This window comes from Dendrobates tinctorius, unplaced genomic scaffold (genome assembly GCF_039654945.1).
Source record: "Dendrobates tinctorius isolate UK_male_01 unplaced genomic scaffold, ASM3965494v1 ptg000103l, whole genome shotgun sequence".
In the NCBI taxonomy this organism is placed as follows: Eukaryota; Metazoa; Chordata; class Amphibia; order Anura; family Dendrobatidae; genus Dendrobates; species Dendrobates tinctorius.
In genome coordinates, this window is record NW_027361771.1 from 39,515,661 (window position 1) to 39,533,559 (window position 17,899).

At 41.9% G+C, this 17,899-nt stretch overlaps 1 protein-coding gene across 1 annotated transcript in view; it reads right to left on the reverse strand.

Annotated features, from left to right (window-relative positions):
* Positions 1 to 839: 839 nt before the first annotated feature.
* Positions 840 to 17,899, reverse strand: part of LOC141100232 (dorsalin-1-like) — a 133,801-nt gene continuing 116,741 nt past the window's right edge. Inside the window, exon 2 of the mRNA XM_073588560.1 lies at positions 840 to 1,732. Within this exon, the coding sequence (XP_073444661.1) occupies positions 840 to 1,732 (893 nt within the window). The remainder of the gene's footprint in view (positions 1,733 to 17,899) is intronic.

The window sequence follows — 17,899 nt, forward strand, 5'->3', positions numbered from 1 at the left end:
CATTTTTTTTTAACAAATATTAAGGTTGGCCCTTGACTTTGTGCTAGCATTTAACTTTGGCCCTCTGTGTATTTGAGTTTGACATCTCTGGCTTAAAGGGTTATTTTCATCATGATAAAGAGTTACAATTGCAAAGAGGTTGTAAAAACAAACAACTTTGCAATTTTACTTTTGATTCAAAATCCTCTCCATTCTCAAGAACAGACCTTCACTGCAATCGGTGGCTAGTATCTTAGGCTTGGAGTGCAGCGCTTACAAGCTCTTTCCCATAGACTGTATAGCGCGCTAATGTACAAGTTGTTTTTCTAATCTAACACCTCAGTATTCAGGTTAAATTGCCGTGTTGGCACTTTGCGATAAATAAGTGGGTTTTGGATTGCAGTTTGGGCACTCGGTCTCTAAAAGGTTCGCCATCACTGCAATAGGCTCATACTTTAACCCCATATACCTTCAATTTTATATGGAGGCATGAAGAGGTTCTTCTCACAGGTTACAACGCCTGCTGTGCTTTGAAAGGTATTTTTACCTAGAAACATTTTTTTGAGTGAACATGACCTCAATATCCAGTCCTAAACAAAATCGTGCATCCTCCTAATTTTTTCGACCTTTCTTCTCTTTAGCTCTATGCACAAGTGGCGCTGATTCTAGGAGATGGCAAGCAGACACTGATTTTCTAATACTGGTCATCTTTTCTAACATGCCATGTTATTGTCATGCTCTTATCCAGTAGTAGGTAGAATTAGCAAAATTACGGTGTCATCTGCCATCCTTAACACATGCCTGTCTATTGGTCCCTGAATCAGTTATAGTCTCTAGTAAACCTGGTCTAGTAATGAAGACTACCTGCAGCCACACTCCACTACTTTCATATCTTCAAGATTTTTCTTGATGACTATCTGTTTATTTTCCCGGTGTACCACATGCAAACTTTCCAACTTGGTTGGCACACAGCAAACATTTCCAACATCTTTTGGTTTGTTCATATGCATAACTGACTGGACTAGGGCATGTCTCGTTGGCTTCAGATTGTCTGTCAGGGGATAGTAACAAGTTCCTACACATTGGCCAGCATCATAACTTGGTGGGAAGATTATGAATGAGTCCCATCCAATGTCTTTGAAGTTGACCATTAGTGAAACTTTTGTGCAATGGTCCCTTTCTGCACCGCGCTTTGACCTTTTCTTACCTTCTAAGGGTTCATGTCCTTCACCATTATCAGTTGTAGAATTTTTAGACAATATTCCCAGGTCATTACTTTGCTTAAAGAGCATTATTTGTGTCAGATCCATGGTATTCTCCTTCACATTGTTGTCACTTTGATCATCTGAGAAAATTATTAGAATTGGAGGATGACTACGGTCAGAATCTATGGCAAACATTTTGGTTTTGAAGCATCTTTCCAATGGAGACTTCATCTTGAGAAAAATTTCCATTTTATTCAGTTGCACCTTGGATTTTATCCATCGTTTCACAGCCCTGGTGACATCAATTGTTACAGATTCATCTCCTTCAACATCTTTGGAAGCTAAAAAGGCACTGGCGTCCCTTAAGTTCTCTGAGGGCTCAATGTGTATGACATCAAACAAACTCAGGTGTCCCAAACTGGTGCTGCCTAAAGAAATTTTCAGCTTAAGTTCAGCCTTTGTGACCTCCTCATGTGGTGGGATTGTCACATTAAACAACAGGATGTGACTTTGTAGAAGATTTTCTTGAGAAAACGATGACAAAATGTCTGCAAGAGAATAAACATCCTGTTATTTCCAGAAAAGCATAGTGAAATTTTTAAGTTAGTATTCTGGTTTAAAGGCACCCAGAAAAAAAAATCAAGCCATGCATTTTGGTTACCCAAGACTTTTTTGGCTCAAGTTCTCTAGTCTTCATACTGCATTGTTCTATAAACCCCAATTCTTTGCATTGTGGTGTAGTGACCACTGTGTCTGCTAGGGGGCACTGTGTGGGTGTCCCAGGACGAGCGTATAGGCATATCCAGCGTAGTAATAGGAGTAGGATGCTAAAGGACGGTTATGTATCCCAAGGTGGGTGGCCTTGGGATGAAGGCTGGATTATGTGTTGATCAGCAGAGGTACTGCTGATGTTCTGCTTCAGTGGGTTAGGGAAGCCTTCAGGTGGTTGGTGAGATGGGTGGGACCAGCCACCTACAAACCCACCCAGGGGCATGTGTCTAAAACGCCCATAGTAAAGTGTATGAATGGTTGTAGGACCTACAATGAGGTCATAGCCATGTGATCTGGTGGGCGTGGCTACGGACCATATAAAGGTGACCAAGGTAGGTCACATGACTGAATGCCTGGACCCGGTTGGTATGTATGGAAGGTCTCTTCAGGTCGATGTGCTGGAAGATGTGGCTGCCTTCCTGAGAGCACATGTGGACGCTGAGTGTAATGGCTACGTATGTCTGACAGTTCCTGGAGGGAACAGACGTCTGCAGTGTGAAGCAGCCTAGAGGTAACCCGGACACCGGGAAAGTATAACTGAGAGACTGTATTACCTATTGGCTGGATGAGGCACAGCCTGTGTGACCAGAGGGCTATGGGGAGCAGAGCTCCACTATGAAGATACCCTGTTGTTTGCTGTAAGACTGTTGCTTGCTGCTTTGGTTTATGATGCCTTATAAACCGCATGGAGTATGTTGATTGTTTTATGAAAAACCAGTGCTGGACCTGGTTATTTGGCTGCACAGTGAGTATACCCAACAAGAACAACAGGCGCTACTTTACATCATATATAAAAAAACAAGAAGGTCTCATAGTAATCAAACATGGTTAAAACTGTGTAGATAGTCACAAGACTGAACACGTTCATTCAGAGGTGTAGTCAACATCCAAATGAAGTATGGGGGTGAAACTTAGAAATTTATACATACACAATCAAGTCAAGGTCTGCAGAGGTCAAACATGTAATCAAGGAAGCACAAGTGATTACATCTGGGCAATAACAAGTGATTACATCTAGGCAATAAAAATGAAAAGAGCATATATAGAATGGGAGGAATAGGGCTAAGTGACAGCACATGTGAAAAAGACTTGGGTATACTAATAGATCACAGACTGAATATGAGTCAACAGTGTGATGCAGCAGCAAAAAAGGCAAATGCAATTCTAGGATGTATTAACAGAAGCATACAGTCTAGATCACGTGAAGTCATTATTTCCCTCTACTCCTCTTTGGTCAGACCTCATCTGGAATATTATGTCCAGTTTTGGGCACCACATTTTAAAAAAGACATCAACAAACTGGAGCAAGTTCAGAAAAGAGCGACCAGAATGGTGACCGGTCTGCAAACCCTGTCTTATGAGGAAAGGTTGCAGGATTTGGGAATGTTTAGTTTGCAAAAGAGAAGACTGAGAGGAGACTTAATAGCTGTCTACAAATATCTAAAGGGCTGTCACATTGTAGAAGGATCAACTTTATTCTCATTTGCACAAGGAAAGACTAGAAGCAATGGGATGAAACTGAATGGGAGGAGACACAGATTAGATATTAGAAAAAACTTTTTGACAGTTAGAGTGATCAATGAGTGGAACAGGCTGCCACGAGGAGTGGTGAGTTCTCCTTCAATGGAAGTCTTCAAACAGAGGCTGGACAGACATCTGACTGGGATGATTTAGCGAATCCTGCTTTGAGCAGGGGGTTGGACCAGATGGCCCAGGAGGTCCCTTCCAACTCTACGATTCTATGATTCTATGATTCTATGATAAATGTGTCTTCACCTCAAGAATACTCCATACTTGACTCATTCAACATGAGAACAAATTCATCAAAGGGTTTGCCTATTCTCTCATCAGGAGCATACCGCTTCTCTGTCTCCTGGCTTCCTGTTTGCCAGAAGGTGGTGAGCTGTTGGACATTGACACTTTGGATCAGTTGCATGGTCAGGTCACACCTCTGATCGTGGGGGTAGTGCGGGAGACTGAAACGGGGCAGATCCATCAATCCGGTTAGCTTCAGAGCAGTGCTTGCTTGCAGTCTAATCACATACTCCTTGTTTTGTTAACCAACCTCTCTGAGAATGCAGGGTGGCTGGTAACTTAGGAAATGAGCAGGACACAATATAAATAAAATTCCCTCCATTTTGAGAATTGAGAGGATTTTTAATAAGAGGTAAATTGCAAAGTGGCTTGTTTTTAGAATCACTTTGCATTACCCATTACTGAGGATGAGATAACCCCTTTAAAGAATAATGCATATATTAAGGAGCCTCCTACTCAGGACCCCTCTAATAACCAAGGGAAAAAACAGTGAATGGCTGTATGAATATTTCCCACTTTCCTTAGCTATATCTGCTGTTTGCCCGGATTGTTGAAGCTTTAGGCCTGTTTCACACATCAGTTTTTTTGGTCAGTCAAAATCCGCTAAAATGTACTGACCACAACGTTTGGCACCGGACCGTTATTTTAACGGACCCGTCAAAGGAAGCATTTAGCATTTTAAAGGAACCGCTGCCTGGGGGGGGGGGGGGGGAGAGAGAGAATATTTTTCAGCTGCCAGAAAAGAGTTTAGGGTTAAATTTCCGGCTGAGTGAAGTCTTTCGGGCATGCGCGGTGAGAAGTGCGGATCCGGACGCCCGAAAAAACGTTGCATGGTCTGTTCGGGCATGTCGGCGGACGTCAAAATTTGGGCAGATCCGCAAAAAAACGGATCCAACGGATGGCCATCTGTCAAGATCCACCGGTAATGCAACTCAATGGGAAAAAAAAGCGGATCCGCCAAGGAAAATGGCGGATCCTTTTTTTTGCAAAACGGCGGATTTTTACTGATGGATACAAACGGAAGTGTGAAACAGGCCTTGGCCGCAAGCAATGATTTACCACATATAAAAATAAGTTGATTTATGGTACCAACCTCTTAAGCTGACCATACACATAATAGTTTTGCCCTGATTTAGCAGTGTACTCATGCATTTTCCTAAGAATTCTATTCAGAAATATGTAAATTTGAACAATATTTTCCATGTTAATGATTTTCCCTTTGGAAAATAATTGCCTCCACCTAATGACGAGAGCTGACACAGCAGCAAAGAAGCTATAACTAACAGGATGGATAATACCATCATAAATTACAGAGCCTACAAAATAATGCCAGATAGCAGGCCATTGTGTTACTCCCTACAAGATCCAATGCTCATACAAAAGAGTGGTCCTCTCAACCTCTGGACCCCGTAACAGCTGCGACATCATAGATTCTTAACTATGGCTGTATTGCAGCATTCTAAAAGTATCCCACTAATTATAATGAGGTGATATTCAATTTTTTTAGTGGGTAACAAATAGAATAACCTTACCCTGCAATTGATTTTGAGACACTGTACAATCCATGTATGACAGCATTTAAACAGCAGATGGCAGCAGCTGTCAAAATATCAACCATCATTTCCATTTCTTCTGTTTCTTCCCCTGATAATAAAGTGTAGTATAATGTCTTGGTATCACGTAGATAACGCTAGTCTCTCTGTTGCAGCATGCTTTTGTAACCTAACCCCCCCTAAATAATGTGATCTATACACTGCAAATAATCTGACAGCTGTTTCACCTCTAAGGCCAGGGTCACACTAACCGACGCAAAATACGGTCCGTAGTTTACATGCGTAATACGGATGAATGACCCCTAAACAGTGCTCCGTACGTCATCCGTAAGCAAGGTGTGGTCGCGTATTTTGCGCATGTAAGAATCCGTATGTAATCCGTATGCCATCCATATTCTGAGATTTTCTCGCCGGCTTGCAAAATGGACATATAATGGAGCCCTATGACAGGGTTTCTAACACAAAAGGAAGAATAGATATAGACACATAGAATACATATATATATATATATATATATATATATATATATATATATATACACACACACATGTAATTGAGACACATATATTTATATTTCACAGAGTTCTTCATAGCAGAATAGCCGCTAATTCAATTGCCGGCTTTTGTGAAATCATTCCCCAACCCGACATGAAATGAGACATGGTTTACATTCAGTAAAGCATTTCATTTCATGTTTTTTCATATGTCCCTGACTAATAATTAGATTAGGGTTTATGTGCCAAATTTGGGAGTTGTAGTTGTTATTTTAAGGGGTTAATTCGTTGTTAAAAATGCGTGGGCTTCCCATTGCCCTGTAGCGGTGGCGAATGGGTTAATCTAACAAAGGGTTAATGTCATCTTACAATCGAATGGTGACATTAACCCTTTGTTAGATTAACCCACTCGCCACCACTATAGGGCAATGGGAAGCCCACGCATTTTTTAACAACGAATTAACCCCTTAAAATAATAACTACAACTCCCAAATTTTGCACACAAACCCTCATCTAATTATTAGTCAGGGACATATAAAGAAAAACATGAAATGAAATGCTTTACTGAATGTAAACCATGTGTCATTTCATGTGGGGTTGGGGAATTATTTCATAGAAGCCGGCAATTTAATTAGTGGCTATTCTGCTATGAAGAACTCTGTGAAATATAAATATATATATATATATGCTACAATGACATGTATGTGTACGTTTGTATATATATATATATATATATACACACACTCACTGGCCACTTTATTAGGTACACCATGCTAGTAACGGGTTGGACCCCCTTTTGCCTTCAGAACTGCCTCAATTCTTCGTGGCAGAGATTCAACAAGGTGCTGGAAGCATTCCTCAGAGATTTTGGACCATATTGACATGATGGCATCACACAGTTGGCGCAGATTTGTCGGCTGCACATCCCTGATGCGAATCTCCCGTTCCACCACATCCCAAAGATGCTCTATTGGATTGAGATCTGGTGTCTGAGGAGGCCATTTGAGTACAGTGAACTCATTGTCATGTTCAAGAAACCAATCTGAGATGATTCGAGCTTTATGACATGGCGCATTATCCTGCTGAAAGTAGCCATCAGATGTTGGGTACATTGTGGTCATAAAGGGATGGACATGGTCAGCAACAATACTCAGGTAGGCTGTGGCGTTGCAACGATGCTCAATTGGTACCAAGGGGCCCAAAGAGTGCCAAGAAAAAATTCCCCACACCATGACACCACCACCACCAGCCTGAACCGTTGATACAAGGCAGGATGGATCCATGCTTTCATGTTGTTTACGCCAAATTCTGACCCTACCATCCGAATGTCGCAGCAGAAATCGAGACTCATCAGACCAGGCAACATTTTTCCAATCTTCTACTGTACAATTTCGATGAGCTTGTGCAAATTGTAGCCTCAGTTTCCTGTTCTTAGCTGAGAGGAGTGGTACCCGGTGTGGTCTTCTGCTGCTGTAGCCCATCTGCCTCAAAGTTCGACGCACTGTGCGTTCAGAGATGCTCTTCTGCCTACCTTGGTTGTAACGGGTGGCAATTTGAGTCACTGTTGCCTTTCTATCAGCTCGAACCAGTCTGCCCATTCTCCTCTGACCTCTGGCATCAACAAGGCATTTCCGGCCACAGAACTGCCGCTCACTGGATTTTTTTTCTTTTTCGGACCATTCTCTGTAAACCCTAGAGATGGTTGTGCGTGAAAATCCCAGTAGATCAGCAGTTTCTGTAATACTCAGACCAGCCCTTCTGGCACCAACAATCATGCCACGTTCAAAGGCACTCAAATCACCTTTCTTCCCCATACTGATGCTCGGTTTGAACTGCAGGAGATTGTCTTGACCATGTCTACATGCCTAAATGCACTGAGTTGCCGCCATGTGATTGGCTGATTAGAAATTAAGTCTTAACACACAGTTGGACAGGTGTACCTAATAAAGTGGCCAGTGAGTGTATATATATATATATATATATATATATATATATATATATATATATATATATATATATATATATATATATATGCATTCTATGTGTATATATCTATTATTTCGTTTCTTTATTAAACCTGTCAGTGTGAGTTTACTGTATAGTGCACTGAGTTGCCGGCTTTTCTAAAAGACACCGGGTGCGTATTTCTCGCAAGTCACACGTGTGGTCCGTGTGTAATGCGTATTTTTAGCGCACCCATAGACTTTTATTGGCATACTATGGGCGTAGTACGCTGACAATCGCAGCATGCTGTGATTGGCACGGACCGTAGAATACGCCCGAGAAATATACAGCTGTTGGGAGCAAACCCATAGAGAATCATTTGTCCGTGTGCAATGCGCGCTTTTCACGCCTCTCACTCGTCTGTATTCCTCTCTAGTGTGACCCCGGCCTAAAAGTTAAAACATTATCTCCCCATAAACAGTGATAAACCTATAGTTTTATAGCTGTGTAGGTTGCAGATAGGTCCATAAAATTCAACCTGTAACCTAAAATGATGAGGAAGGCAAAAACCCCATGAGTCAGATACTCATTACACCATAAGAGGGACTAAGAAAACCCTTCTCGATTTCAAATATGGAAATTAGATTAACTGTCTTGATCAATATCCCATCTACAGAAATCTATTAACCTTAATCTGCAATATTTAAGAATGAGTGAAAGTGCTTGGTGATACTCGAATGTCACTCCAGTATCCGAGTGCTAAGCAATTGGCGGGCATTAGCCGACGTTCGATTTCAAACTCAAATCCTCCCCCCCATTATGGTTTGCGCCTGTTACACAGCCAATAAGCATGCTGGGATTGTCTGCAAGTCACTGTCATGCCATAGTCATTTTGGTGGTGGCATTACTGTGATTGGCTGGCCATGTGACATTATCATGGGTATAAGAGGACAGACGCTGCCACGCTCGACACACTGACACCATTGCACAGCTCTGTGACAGTTGTTATTGAGGGGAGAGATTGCTTGGTTAACTAATCAAATTCCATATTATTGATGCTGAAGCTGAACCACGATACTAGCAGTCCTTGTAAGGGCCCCATCACACATAGCGACGCACCAGAGATCCCGACAACGATATGACCTTGTCAGGATCGCTGGTGTATCGCTACATGATCGCTGGTGAGCTGCCAAACAGGCAGCTTCACCAGCGATCAGCACCAGCGACAGGAGGGTAACAAGCGACCCACGTCGCTTAGTTACCCACTGTGTACCTTAGTTACCAGCGCGCTGGTACAGGGAGCTGGTAACCAAGGTACACATCGGGTTTCTAAGCAGCACGCGGCACTTAGAAACCCGACGTTTACCAGCTCCTGCTCGCTGATCGCTGGTCTCCCGCCTGTCACACGCAGCAATGCGTGCAGATCAGCGGGAGACCAGCGATCAAAAAAAATGTCCTGGCCATTCCAGGATGATCAGCGATACCCGGCAGGGGGGCCGGTCACTGGTCAGTGTCACACACAGCGATCTTGCTGGTGAGATCGCTGTTGGGTCACAAAACTTGTGACTCAGCAGCGATCTCGCTTGCGAGATCGCTATGTGTGACGGGGGCTTAAGGGCCAAATCTGTGCTTTGTTTGTATCAGATATATTCTGCATTTAGCCTAGAGAGGAGAGAGAGTTGCAGGGGCAGAGGGAGTGGCTGAATATAGTCTCTAGACAGGGAGTAGGGCTTTGCAGTTGACCACATTTTTTTTTTTGGGGGGGGAGGGGCAGCTGGGTGAAAAAATGACTAAAAATTGTTATCCATAGAGTATTACCTGTTATACAACACTCCAAAAATGCATTGAAACATTTTTCCGTATTCAGTTAATAATACTCACCCATTGAGTATTACATGCTTTACATTTCAGTGTTATATAACTGTCCCAAAAAGGCTTAAAACACTTTTCTGTATTCAATTTTTCATTTACTCATCCGTATACCGTATATAGTCTAGTATAAGGCGACACAAATATAAGCCGAGGCACCTAATTTGGCCACAGAAGACTGGGTAAGCTTATTGACTCAAGTATAAGCCGGGTATGCATTGTCACTTCATCCCTGTCCTGGTGTGCATGGCTCCCCCGTCCCTGTCCTTGTATGCATGGCTTTCCCATCCCTGTCCTTGTATTCGTGGCTCCCCCGTCTGTCCTGGTATGCGTGGCTCCCCCTGTCTCTGTCCTGGTATGCGTGGCTTCCCCCCTCCCATCCTGGTATGCATGCTTCATATTACAAAAAAAACAAACATCCTATTCACCCTCCTCCAGCATGCCCTCGCAGCATTTCGTTGGTGCCAGCTTCCAGCAACTCTTCCTGTGCAGAGCGATCATGTGGCACGGCTCATTAAGGTAATGAATATTCCCTCCACGCCTATGGGAGCGGAGATACGTGCATATTTATTACCTTAATGAGTGGTGCCACGTGAACGCTCTGCACAGGAAGAGTTGCTGGAAGCCGGCACCAATGAAATGCTGCGAGGGCACGCTGGAGGAGGGTGAGTAGTATGTCTTCTGGAAGCCGGTGGCTGCAGCTGTCGCTGTGCATAATATAAGAGAAATGAATATTCATTTCCCTTTAGCAGCAGCACAGGCTTTAGCCGCAGCTGCCGGCTTCTACCTCTGTGACCCACTGCTCCGCCCTCCCCCTCCCTCTCTGGCTTTGTCGGACAATGATTCATGTATAAGCCGACTTATACACGAGTATGTACGGTACTACTACTCGCTCTGTGATACATTTCTGTGGCATATAACACTCCCAAAAAACATTTAAAAATATTTCTGTATTCAATTACTCATTCATATACTATTACATACTCTGTGATACATTTCGGTGTTTTATAACAATAAAAAAATGTGTTGAAAAACGTCTCTGTGTTCAGTTACTTATCCATACACTATTACTTCTTCTGTGATACATTTTGGAGCATATAACACTCCCAAAAAGTGTTGGAAACTGTTTCTGTATTCATTTACTCTTATGTATTTTCAGTACATTTTGGTTTTATGTAACAGTCCAAAAATCATTAAAACATTTTTCGCTATTCAAGTACTCATCTGCATACTATTACGTGCTCTGTGGTACATTTCGGTGACATATAAAACTCCCAAAAAGCGTTGAAACATTTTTCGGGATTCAATTACTTACCCATAGAGCAGGGAGGTGGGGAATCTTTTTCTGCCAAAGGCCATTTGCATATTTATACCAACCTTCGGGGGCCATACAAACTCCGCCCACAAAGTACATCCTGACTTTGGTGTCAGGACGTAATCTTTCACTGCATGCCCTTCAGTGTTCAGTAGTGAACACTGCGTGTCTGTGCTCACAGAGCAAGAAGAAATTAATGAGCTGGTGGGAATCAAAATACAGCTTCCTGCCCAAGAATGCAGTCCCTGAGAATCTGCCTGGGGGCCTGATAAAAGGTCATCGAGGGCTGTAAATGGACTGGGGGTCTGAGGTTCCCCACCCCAGCCATAGAGTGATACGTGGTTTGTGGTAGATTTTGATGTTATATCGCACTCCAAAAAAGAGATGAAAAATGTTTCTGTTTTCAACTACTCATCCATAAAGTATTACCTGCTCTGTGGATGACAAAGATGGCAGAATCACACGAGATTCCTGAGGGTGTGACCGGAGGAATATCGGAGACAGAGGAAGCTGGCACGACAGTGTAGGTGGCAGAAGCCTGTGGTCCAGACCTGGCTGCTTTCCCAGAACCATCAAGGCCTAAACCCAGGTAAGAACCCAGGCCAGAACCTTCAATGCCAGGGCTCTTGCGTACTGCGCACAGTAGAGCCAGGATCCAGGAACTGGTGAGCAGACTGGATGACCCTCCTTATAATTAAGTGCTTTTCCATATTCAATTACTGATTCATAGAGTAGTACGTGCTCTGGGGTACATTTCAGTGGTATATAACATTCAAAAAAGTGTTGAAATTTTTTTCTGGATTCAATTAATCATCCATAGAATATTACATACTTTGTGGTACATTTCACTGGTATGTAACCTCCAAAAAGTGTTATAAAATTTTTCTGGATTCAATTTGTCATCCCTAGAGTGTTTTGTGCTTTCTATGACATTTCGGTGGTATATAACACTCCAAAAAAGAGTTGAAAATTTTGTCTGGTTTCAATTAATCATTCACACAGTATTACTTATTTTGCGGATTAAAAGATGCTTACCTGTGGTGGTGGCTGCGGTGAAGCTGTTCCCATTGTCGCTGCTGGTGGAGGCAAGAGTGGAGCATTGCTGCAGGCCGCAGGTTGGGGTGAGGGGGTGTTCGGATGTGCGGTGCGCCGCTGCAGGTGTCCGGTGCTGCTGAGGGTGTCCAGTGCTGCTGCAAGGGCTCTGCTGACATTTTGTGAAAGGCCAGAGTCCTCGCAGTTCCATTGTTTCCTATGCGGTGTACTCCAGGAAAATGTCTGCTCGGGGCGGTGCATGCGCAGATGGAGATCTCAGCACCAAGATCTTGGGAGATGAAATCTCAGTGCTGACATCTCATCTCCCGAGATCTTGGTGCCGAGATCTTCATCTGCGCATACATCTGCGCATATAATCCGAAAAATACAGTAGCTGCTTTCTGTTAAATTTCAGTAGTATATATCTCTCATTGAAAATTTTGTCTGGATTCAATTAGTCATCCATAGAGTATTAGATTTTTTCTGTTACATTTTTGTGGTATATACTGCAGCTGATTTATGCTTGTAAGCAGCGCATTGCAGTGACGTCATGCTCTACTAAGGCCTGTTTCACACTTCATTTTGATGTCATTCTAGTTCCGCCACTTTTAGAAAAAAAACGTATCTGCCCCTTTTTTTGGCGGATCCGTTTTTTTCCCCATAGACTTACATTAGCAGCGGATTTTGACTGATGGTCATCCGTTGCATCCCTTTTTTGATGGATCCGCTGGAATTTTAGCAGTTCCCAGGCAGAGCAGATGGACAATGAAACTTTTTTTTACACTGACGGACCTCTTTTTCTGACTGCGCCTGCCCGGGAGAATTTCTCGGCGATGCACTTTACCCCTAAACGCCGTTCTGGAAGCAGCAAAAAATCTCTCTCTCTCCTTTACCAAGTTGCTTTAAATTTCATCCACAAAACAGATCCAGTGACATCCCTTTGACACAAGACGGAAATGGATCCGTTTTTTACTGCTCTGGCGGATTTTGACTGACATAAAATGACGGAAATGTGAAACAGGCCTTAGAAGCCAAGGACAGCTGCCGGAATACTCTTTTTTTTTAATCAAATTTTTTTTATTGATTTTTATAAAGATTTACACAATGGGAAAAACAACAACCAAACATTAGAGAAACACAGTTCTCCACCCCCCAATCTTAAGAAGCATTAAACATGAGTTATTTATACATCTTGGCTCTGCAAAACCAGCATGATTAGATGAATAAATATTTGAACATGGTCACAATAGTCAAACCAATCACATATAACTTGCGGAAATACTAATAACATTTTAATTCATTTTCAAAGAAGTTTAATTTGAGGCATCAGATAAACATAACTCAAAGCATGCCTAGGCGAAATCTCCTCAGTTTCCTAGATGTTAAGCTAGAGCCATCAATCCATAAACCCCATATCTTGTCAAATTTAGAGATAGCATCTCTTTTTAGGTATATGCCTTTTTCCAAATTTACTAGCCAGTTAACTTTATCAATAAATTCTGATATCATAGGCTCCTGATCTGCTATCCATTTTTGGGCTAGCAATTTCTTGCCATATATAATATATGTGCTGCCGCAATTTTGCCGTACTTATCAATAGACAGATCTTCAACATATCCCAATATACATGCTAATGGTGAAAGCTCTACATCAATTGAATAAGCCCTGTTAATCATTGCTACAACACTCATCCAAAAGGACACCAAACTAGGACAGTTCCATATTATATGAAGCATATCTGCTATGTTAGTTTTGCATCTAGGACAGTGGGTACTTGAGCGAAATCCTATGTTAAATAAGAATTGAGATGTCCTGTATACCTAGTGTATCACATATACTGTATATGGTACAGTCTATAGGATAGCTGTCGGAATACTCACTGCTCCCATGCTGGAACTATGGACATGTGGAGCAGTGAATATTCATCATCTTTAATTGCAGACACAGTAACCTCAGCTGCAGGCTTCATTCAGAGGTTGTGGGATCACATGTGCCCACTACTAAAGGTAATGAATATTCACTGCTCTCCACTTCAATGGAAATGGATAGCAGTGAATATTCATTCCCTTAAGTAGCGTGCACCCTTCAGAGCCAAGCCACTGTAGGAAGTAGGCGGCTAACAGCGTGTCCACTATTAAAGAGAAATGAATTTTCACTTCACTCCCATGGGGGCGTGGAGAGCAGTGAATATTCATTTCTCTTTAGCAGGGAACACAGGTGTTAGCCGCAGCAGCTGGCTCCAGCCTCCAGTGACCCGCTGCTCCGCCGCTGCCGCTCCCCCACCTCCCCATTCAAAGCCACAACAGGTGCATTTGGACTATAAGACGCACCCCCATTTGCCTCCAAATTTTTGGAGGAAAAAAAGTGCATCTTATAGTCCAAAAAATACAGTAACACTCCAAAAATACTTTAAAAAATGTGTCTGTATTCAGTTAGTCATCCATAGAGTACTAGGTGCTGTCTGTGAAATTGGGATGGTATATAACACTCCAAAAAAGCATTGAAATTTTTTTGTCTTGATTCAGTTACTCACTCATACAGTATTGCATGCTTTGTGTTAAATTTCAGTGGTATATAACACTTCAAAAAATGTTCCAAATTTTTTTATGGATTCAATTAGTTATCCATACAGTTTAACAAGGTTCTTGTTACATTACGGTGAGATATAAAATGTCTGGGTGAAATGGTGGAGGAGGATGAGGAAAAAGCCAATATGCCAAATGACTTTTTTTCAAACAGTGTTTACACAAGAAAATCCCATGACGGATAACATGATCAGGGATAAAAATTCTCTATTAAATGTCACCTGCTTAACCCAGCAGGAAGTACGGCGGCGTCTAAAAATCACTAAAATTGACAAATCCCCGGGCCCGGATGGGATACACCCCCGAGTACTGCAGGAATTAAGCACAGTCATAGATAGACCATTATTTATAATCTTTAAAGATTCCATAATAACAGGGTCTGTACCACAGGACTGGTGTATAGCAAATGTGGTGCCAATATTCAAAAAGGGGACAAAAACTGAACTTGGAAATTATAGGCCAGTGAGTTTAACCTCAACTGTGGGTAAAATCCTGGAGGGTTTTCTAAGAGATACTATACTGGAGTATCTGGAGAAGAATAAACTTATGACCCAATATCAACATGAGTTTACAAGGGACCGTTCCTGTCAGACTAATCTGATAAGCTTTTATGAAGAGGTAAGTTCCAGACTGGACCTGGGGAATGCAGTGGACGTGGTGTATATGGACTTTTCAAAAGCTTTTGATACGGTGCCACACAAAAGGTTGATACATAAAATGAGAACAATGGGGATAGGGGAAAATATGTGCAGGTGGGTTAAGAGCTGGCTCAGGGATAGGAAACAAAGGGTGGTTATTAATGGAGCATACTCAGACTGGGTCACGGTTAGCAGTGGGGTACCACAGGGGTCAGTTTTGGGCCCGCTTCTTTTTAACATATTTATTAATGACCTTGTAAGGGGCATAGAGAGTAGAATTTCAATATTTGCAGATGACACTAAACTCTGCAGGGTAATCAATTCAGAAGAGGACAATTTTATATTACAGGAGGATTTATGTAAACTAGAAGCTTGGGCTGATAAATGGCAAATGAGCTTTAATGGGGATAAATGTAAGGTCATGCACTTGGGTAGAACGAACAAGATGTATAATTATGTGCTTAATTGTAAAACACTGGACAAAACTGTCACTGAAAAAGACCTGGGTGTATGCGTGGACGACAAACTCACATTTAGTGGCCAGTGTCAGGCAGCTGCTGCAAAGGCAAATAAAATAATGGGATGCATTAAAAGAGGCATAGATGCTCAGGAGGAGAACATAATTTTACCTCTATATAAGTCACTAGTGCGACCACACTTAGAATACTGTGTACAGTTCTGGTCTCCGGTGTATAAGAAAGACATAGCTGAACTGGAGCGGGTGCAGAGAAGAGCGACCATTGTTATTAGGGAACTGGGGGGTCTGCAATACCAAGACAGGTTATTACACTTGGGGTTATTTAGTTTGGAGAATCGAAGGCTTAGGGGTGATCTTATTACAATGTATAAATATATGCGGGGACAATACCAAGACCTATCTAATGATCTTTTTACTCTTAGACCTGTGACGGGGACAAGGGGGCATCCTCTATGTCTGGAGGAAAGAAGGTTTAAGCATACTAACAGACGCGGATTCTTTACTGTAAGAGTAGTGAGACTATGGAACTCTCTGCCATATGATGTTGTAATGAGTGATTCCCTACTAAAATTTAAGAAGGGACTGGATGCCTTTCTTGAAAAGTATAATATTACAATGTATATACACTAGTTTCCTTAGAGTTGCGTTGACCCAGGGAGCTAGTCTGATTGCCGTATGTGGAGTCGGGAAGGAATTTTTTTCCCCAATGTGAAGCTTACTGTTTGCCACATTGGATTTTTTTGCCTTCCTCTGGATCAACATGTTAGGGCAAGTTAGGATAGGATATAGGTTGAACTAGATGGACTTAAAGTCTCCCTTCAACCTTAATTACTATGTTATTATAAAACTCCAAAAAAATTCCAAACATTTTTATGGATTCAATTATTCAGCCATACAGTTTAATGCAGTTCTTTTTACATTATGGTGGTATATAAAACTGATAAATACATATACACACTGGCGCTTACCTACTCGAGAAAGGAAATAAAATGAATCTCAGCTGCAGCTGGTGAAAACAACAGGCTCTGTGCCAGTTCCTGTAAAAATGCTAAGTAAAGTAAATAGTGGATCACTGCGCAAATGCTGAGATAGATTGAATACTGTATACTCACACAATGAAAGAGTTGGTATGGAGCGTACTCAGAGATAAATGCAAATTTTCATCCATTTGGAGAGCAAAGCTGATGAAATATGGATGAAAAAATTATTGAATAGATTATTAAATAGAGAAAATATCAGAAAAATAGCGATGCACTGATGAGGGAATCCGAGTACTCACTGACTCATGCAGAGGTCCATGAAAAAGGAGAGGTCTCCCAGAATAAAGTGCTGAGTGCTAATTGTAACAGAGTGGCTAGAGCCAGGGCGTTAGCTGGTAACGTACTTTTGCAATCAAGAAGCTGTGTGCTTCAGGGAAAAAAAAAAAAAAAGCTACTGGTTGGTGAGTATATTACCCTTGTTAGTGATATAGACGCTGACTCACAAATTTGACAATTACTCTGGTATTAGCAGAAGTAACAAACAGGTTGATAAGCGATGGCAGCCCAATAAATGGAGACACTGGTGGTGCGCGCTAGATAGATGATGGTGACAGTTATAAGTGATCTCAATTGCATCTAAATGCTAAATATAGTGCGCTTACTTGTGAAGCCTGATGTTCAGATGAGTGGGTAGCATGGAGGTGCTGAGCGCTGAAAGTGCTGGCAGGCAGTGAGCTGGAGGGGAACGCCAACTCCTTGCGTGCTCCGGCCGGTAGTGATGTTGAGGGTTGCGACGTGGGGAGAAGCTTCAGTGACATCACAAGGAAGCAGGGATGGGTGATTGAGGTGCACAATTCCTACGTATTTCAAGGGGTGTCGCCCCTCTTCAAAAGTTCCAACATTTTTTATGGATTCAATTATGCATCCATACAGTTTAACGTGGTTCAAATTTTGAAAAATTGCTTGGCCTGGTACAGTTTACAGAATATTTTTTTTAAAAAATTGATTATTGTTCATTTGGTATTCGTTTCCCAGCTGTCACTATTTCTTCTGGTGTGGGATCCCCGATATGAACTGTACTGGTTTAACTCAGGACCCATGAAAAAAAGAAACGAATAAGAAGGGTACAAGCTGCAAAATTAAAAATAATGAAGAAATGAAAAAAAAAATAAAAATAGGAAGGGAAAAAGTAAAAAAAAGAAAAAGAAAAAACAACAAAATGGAAAAACGAAAGAAAATTA